Here is a 6,735-nt window from a genome sequence, read left to right as displayed (position 1 = left end):
GACTTGCCCCCATCTCAGAGGCCCCAGTGGGCTAGCCAGAAAGGCTCTTTGTTACTTCTTGGTCTTGCCACACAACCAGCCCAGATCCTTTGCTCACACATCTCTTTGATGTCCTCCTTTGCCCTGCCCTTCCTTCTTGCTCCCCTGGTGATCGTGGGCCGGCTGCCCTCTCACAGCCGCCATGTTCCTTTCCGCTGGCCTTTGTGGGATGTTCATTCTCATTTCTTCAGAGAAACAACACATTAACAAAGGAGAGGGTTCGAGTTCTTCCACCATGCTAGATGCTTGAAATACAAGAGGGAAAGCGATAAAGTCTAACGAACTGATCTAGCTCTTACTGTGGGCCAGGTACTGCGCTAAGGGCTTTATAAAATATTATCTACTTGAGCCTTACCACAACCTGGGGAGGAGGTGATATTATTCTCTGCACTTTAGAAATGAGGAAATCGAGGCTAAGGGACTTGCCCAGGGTCACACAGCCAGTCCGTTTCTGAGGCTAAAGTTGCACTCAGGTTTGCTCTATCCACTGTCCCACCTCGCCTGTCTTCGAGGAGCTCACTTTCTACTGAAGGAACCCTCCTCTAGACAGACAGATAAATGTAACTTATCCAAGCTCTATGAGTGTCCGATTTGCCCCCGTCCCTGTGCCAGGGGCCAGGGATACAAGGAGGAATACTAAATAGGACCTACCCTCGGGGAGGGAGCTTACATTCCCCCCAGAGAAATGACCGAGCCACGAGGAAGTAAATGGAAAAGGGATGCGAAGGGACCAGCGTTCGTGGGGGACTCGTCCAGCCCTCAGAAAGGTTTCGTGGGTGGTTTGGGGTCAGAAAGGGGTGAACGTGAAGGAAGAGAACAGCAGGCTGAGGCAGCGGCCCCTGCTTTGTGATCTTGTCAGAAATGGAAGCGGAGTCTTTATCTCGGACATCGTGAAGGGAGGGGCGGCCGACCTGGATGGAAGACTGATCCAGGGGGACCAGATCTTGTCCGTGAATGGAGAAGACATGAGGACAGCTTCCCAGGAGACCGTGGCCACCGTGCTCAAGGTGAGTCTGCGGCAGCTCATCGAGCTCTCGCCCAGCATCCCGGAGCCGCTGCCCCCCTCGACACCTGACGACCTTCCTGAAAATGCCATCTAACGCGTTATAAAGGGAAATTACACCGAGCCCAAATCTGTTTGCTCTGGTTTAGGCGATGGCTGACCCTGGGGGAAGGGATCATTTATTCACTTGAAAATGTAACCCCTGATTTCTTTCTTTTTTAAATTAAACCCTCAACTTCTATCTTAAAATAAATACTGTGTACTGGTTCTAAGGCAGAAGAGCAGCAAGGGCTAGGCAGTAGGGCAAATGACTTGCCCAGGGTCATACAGCTAGGAAGTATCTAAGGTCAGATTTGAACCCAGGACCTCCCATCTCTAGACCTGGCTCTCCATCTAGTGAGCCACCCAGCTGCCCCCTAATCCCTGATTTCAAGAGCTGAGTGGATGGAAACCAGTGGGCTGGACCCGAGTCCAATCCTGCCACTCCCATAGAATGACCGCTTGACCTCCAATAGCTTAACCTCTCAGGTTTCTCCAGCCACTGGCTAAGACTCCACGTTATAGAGTCCTTTGGGTGCATTGATCTTCCCTAAGGGGATCTCCTTTCAGAGATGGAGAAAACCAAAAAATAAGCCCATGATTCACAGGAGAGAAAACCCTTAGAAAGGAGGAAAATTCCATTGTTGGCTAGAACCGTTTGGAAATTCATCTAAATTAGCATCTGATGCCATCAGGTGCCATAGATCAATAGATAGTCTTTTTTAAAAACCTTCTTTTCTGTCTTAGAATCAACTCTGTGTATTGGCTCCAAGGCAGAAGGGCAGTAAGAACTAGGCAATGGGGTTAAGTGACTTGCCCAGGGTCACACAGCTAGGTAGTATCTGAGGCCAGATTTGAACCCAGGACCTCCAGTCTCTAGGTCTGGCTTTCAATCCTTTTATATACAGTCTTGATATGAGTTCATTTTATTTAGGAATGATAGGCTTGAATAAGAATGAAAGAGGTTCAAGTCATTTTTTCTAAAAACCTTTACCTTCCGTCTTGGAATCAATACTATGTATTGGTTTCAAGGCAGAACAGTGGAAAGGGCTAGGCAATGGGGGTTAAGTGACTTGCCCAGGGTCACACAGCTGGGAAGTGTCTGAGGCAAGATTTGAACCTAGGACCTCCTGTCTCTAGGCCTGGCTCTCCATCCACTGAGCTACCCAGCTGCCCCCCCCCCCCCCCGCCACCTCCAAGTCATTTTTATCTTTCTCTTCCTACCATTCAGTAAGAGATGCCAGCAGGTGGCTCTCACTAGGACTGGCTTATAGGAGTTCTTTGGTTAGCAGCCGGGTTCTGAACTCAAGAAAGCCAGGAACCTGGAGTTGGGAAGATCTCAGTTCTAATCTTCCCACTGACACTTAGTGGCTTTGTTAGTTAGCCTGGCCAAGTCCCTTAACATCCCTTGACCCCAGTTACTTTATCTGTAAAACGGTAGCCACAGTAACACTATGTCCCAGGGCTGTTGTGAGGATTCAGTGAAATCCTACTTGTACATTTATAAAATATTTGGAAAGAGTTAATATTTGTAAAATATTTTAAAAGCTTCTTAAAGGCAACCCCTCGGCATCTTTGCTGCTGCCTAGATCCTCCGCTCTCCATGTAAGCATCGCTTCATGAATGTGCACCGTTGCTACTCCACACTGCAAACCAGCCTATCTTTATTCCCTCTCTTTCCCCCATATCTCAGCATCAAGCCAAGGCAGAGACAGGGGGGGAGGGAAGAGAGAGAGAGAGAGAGAGAGAGAGAGAGAGAGAGAGAGAGAGAGAGAGAGAGAGAGAGAGAGAGAGAGAGAGAGAGAGAGAGAGAGAGAGAGAGAGAGAGAGAGAAACAGAGAGAGAGAGAGACAGAGACAGAGACAGAGACAGACAGAGACAGAGACAGACAGAGAGAGACAGAGAGACAGAGAGACAGAGACAGAGAGACAGAGACAGAGAGAGAGTGTGTGTCTGTGTGTGTCTGTGTGTCTGTGTGTGTGTCTGTGTGTTAGCCCTGCGATTCAGAGAATGCTTCTTCAGGGTTCCGGTTAGCCAGTTCCTTGGTCTCTCCTCCTCTCTCCAAACCAAGTCACTCTTCTAATCTGTTTCCTCCAGAGGAAGCAAAGAAAAGGAAGTGAAATCCCAAGCTAGTCCTTCGTTGAATCAATTTCAGTGAAAGGGAAAAAAGGCCAGAAGTGAAATCAATGGAAATGGGATCAGTAGCCACAGGTGCATCCATCCATCCATCCATCCCAGGAAGCACTTAGTAAGCCCCTACAGTGTTCCAAGCCCCATACAATGGTGCTACAGAAACAGTCGCTGCCCTAAGCTTTCTATTGGGAAGACCCTGAACAATTCTGTGAGCACCTCCCCCCATCCCCATGCTCCTGCCCCCGCGGATGGCCTGTTGGCCTGGAACTTTTCACTGATGGTTGTCGGTTTCGTTTTGTTTTCTTTTTCATCCTAAGTGCGCTCAAGGCCTTGTGCAGTTGGAGATCGGAAGGCTGAGGGCTGGTTCTTGGTTGTCTTCAAGGAAAACATCTCAGAACAGTCAGGTAAGTAGTGATCTCTAAGAAAGACTGAGTATCAATGAATGGGCATCCCTAATTCAGAGGGAGGAGTGTGCTATGGAATGACTCCTAGAATCATTGGCGTAGACTTGCTGTGTGACCTTGGGCAAGTCATTAACTTTCAAGGCCCCTGGGCAAATCTTAAGACTATAATTTATGGAGCCAGTGCCTTGGGAGAAGGCTTTTCCTTATCAAAAATTCCAGAGAATAGTTGTGATTAAAGAATGGAAGGAAGACCCCAGACATGGAATCAGAAAGCTGATTTCACGTACCAACACCTCTCAAGTTTGCTTTCTTCTCCTACAAAAAAGAAGACTAAGATTTCCTGCAGTCCCAACTTCATTGAGGTTTCTGTAGGGGCTAAATGGGATAGTTAGACCTGGGTTCAAATAACCAACTATTCCAGGGCATGATGGGAGAACAATGGTTAAACAGCTATTCCTGAGAAAGATAGGGAGTTCTTAGTGAACCACCAGCTCAGCACGTCAACAATAGGACATGGCAGCCAAAAAAGAAGCTGAGGCCATCCAGCTCAGGCTGCATTAGGATGGCCACAGCTTGCAGGGTCAAAGGAAGTCGAGCCCATTTCTGGAGTAATGTGTCGAGTTCAGGACACCTCATTTAGGAAGGACGTTGATAGATGGGAGTCCTGTGGGGCCCCCAAGAATGGCGAAGGGCCAGCAGATTATATGAACTGGGAATGTTTAGCCTGGAAAAGGCTCAAGGAAGGACAGAAGAGGCATCTGCAAAGACTTCAGAGGTCTCTTTCCATGGAAGAGGGATCACATTCTCTGCTTGGCCCCAGAGGGCAGAATGAGTGACAATGGGTAGAGTTTGCAAGTAGCCAAATGAGCCTTGACAGAATTAGAAAAATAAGAAAAAAGAAAAGAATAAGAAAAAGAATAAAAATAAATAAATATGGTCCATCAGAGAAATGGCCAACCTGGAGCTAGTGAGTTTCCCTTTGCTAGAGACCTTCTGACGGAATTCTCTTTTGTAGGGCATTTTGTAGCAGAGCGATTTCATCAGATTTCAGTTGGGATTCCCTCTCTGAAAGTCTGGGGGTGTCTCTAACTGGGAAGCAGAGGCTGTAGGATGGTGATTGTTGTGCACTTTGAGGATCCTTGAGCTAGATCTGCCAAGGGTCTCAGAAGTCCCCCTCCTCTATGTAGGAAGCCATGTGTATCCCTTTTCCTTTCTTCCTTCCCAAGTGGCAGAGCTTTCCCACTTTAATAACCGTGGCTTGCTTTTGAAAGCTCCGGCTGTTTGGATTTTCATCTTCTATAAAGTGTGTTTCGGGTCCCCTGGTTCCATATTATTTCAGTGAGGTTTGAATGCAAAGGGGTGGAAAATAAAAGTGAGGGGCTTATTAATCCACCCATTTTTCTGGTCCCTTTATTGCCAGTAAGCATTTTCCTCGAAACACTCCTCTGCTCCCCAGTTGGGGCTGCATTGCCTGAGTGCATTTGGACACAGCTGTGTTTATTAAAAAGGTAACATCTGGTGGCAATTTGACCCTCATTAGCTCAGCATTGTTCTGGTCCTTCAATGAAATTTTGCCGTCAAGCGAACTTGTGAAGATGGAGGGCATTTAATGAGTCATTCTTGGGGGAGTGGGGCATGCCAGGTTCTCCCTGGCCTTGTGGCCTGGCATTGCTCGCTGTGCTGGCAGATATTTCGGGCTTATTTGCAAGATTAAAATAAGCATCATCTTAAAAAACAAAACCTTCTGTTCTCTCGTTCTCGCGGTTGGCCATGAAGGCTGCTCGTAGGCAAGGAGCAAGACAGTTCAACTCTCTCTCCTCGCTGGAGAGTCCTGGCTCGACTTCCCCACTAATCCACTCCATGCTGGGCTTGGGGATAGAAGGCCTTTTGTCTTAAGGCTCTAGGAGCTGTTTGCAGGGAGAGGGGTCACCCCATTTCCATGGTTATCAGCCCACAGCTGTTTCTAGATGACTGTCTCGAGGACCCCTTTTATGGCTTGAGCCTGCTGCAGTGAGTTTCCCAGAGAACAGTGTGTGTGTATTCTGACAACCACAATGACTCTCGTTGTATAAAAGAGATTAAATAGGGCTGGCTGCTCCTTCCGTTAGCTTTTTTTTTTAACCCTTACCTTCTGACTTAGAACCAATAGATTTTAAGGCAGAAGAGCAATAATGGCTAGGCAGCAGAGCCACTGCTAGGAAATGTCTGAGGCAGACTTGAATCCAGGACCTCCCATCTCCATCCCCCAAGCCACCTAGCTGCCCCTCTTCCATTGGCTTTTCAGAGAGAATGAGCCAAGCGGGGCACCATCATTCTGCCAGGACCAGTCACAGAATGACTTGAGAATGTTTATGATTTCCTGGGTCAGCCAGAACAGAACCAAGAGGCCTTGTGGGCTTCTCTCAAAGAAGCAAATACTTCTGGGGGATTGTGGAGGAGGCAGCAGGTGCTGTGAAACCATACTGACTGGAACCTCCAGCTTTGGGTTCAAATCCTAATTATGACATGTGTGATTTGGGGCAAGGCCCTTGGCCTCTCTTCATCTTGGTCTCCTCGTTTGTTGGAAGAGCTGTCCCTTCCGGATCTAATTTTAGGATCTTCTGAGCCAGCAGCCTGGGAAGGGAAGGAGAGCCATGGGGAGGGAGTGACTGGTGCTGCTGGCCTTTCCCACCTGGGGCCAGAATTGGAAAGGAGGCGCAAGAGCTCTCTTTGAGTATCTCCGAAGAGACATTAGAGTTGGGGTTTTGGTCCCACAAGGCAGACCCAAGAGGTGGGAAGAAGCTTCACAGAGGCCAGTTTGGGGCTGATAAGAGGTCCTGATCATTAGAGCAAGCCTATTGGAAAATGGGCTTCCTTGGGAAGAAACGGGCTCCCCATCACTGCAGAGGCTACGTGACCTCTTACCAAGCATGCTCCAGGGCCCATTCTTGTGGCTCATGGGTTGGACCACATCTACTCTGGGGTTTCTTCCAACTCTGGAATTCTGTGAAAAGCCATTTGTCGATGCCTCGTTTTTCCTTTTCTGTAAAATGCATGGGCTGGTCTACATGGCTCCTATGCTCCCTTTCGCCTCAACATGTGCGATTCCCCGAATTATGTTTAGTGATCTCGTGCCAG

General features: G+C 48.2%; 1 protein-coding gene across 4 annotated transcripts in view; it reads left to right on the top strand.

The window, feature by feature from the left end:
- The window catches only part of PATJ (PATJ crumbs cell polarity complex component), a 364,450-nt gene that overhangs the window by 336,643 nt on the left and 21,072 nt on the right, over positions 1-6,735 (top strand). For all 4 annotated transcript variants that reach the window (XM_056814120.1, XM_056814123.1, XM_056814122.1 and 1 more), the window contains 2 exons: positions 899-1,046; positions 3,532-3,618. In XM_056814120.1, the coding sequence (XP_056670098.1) occupies positions 899-1,046; positions 3,532-3,618 (235 nt within the window). The remainder of the gene's footprint in view (positions 1-898; positions 1,047-3,531; positions 3,619-6,735) is intronic.

This window comes from Monodelphis domestica, chromosome 2, assembly GCF_027887165.1.
Source record: "Monodelphis domestica isolate mMonDom1 chromosome 2, mMonDom1.pri, whole genome shotgun sequence".
Classification (NCBI taxonomy): domain Eukaryota; kingdom Metazoa; phylum Chordata; class Mammalia; order Didelphimorphia; family Didelphidae; genus Monodelphis; species Monodelphis domestica.
The sequence above is the reverse complement of the archived record's forward strand: the minus strand, read 5'-3'. Positions and strand labels throughout refer to the sequence as shown.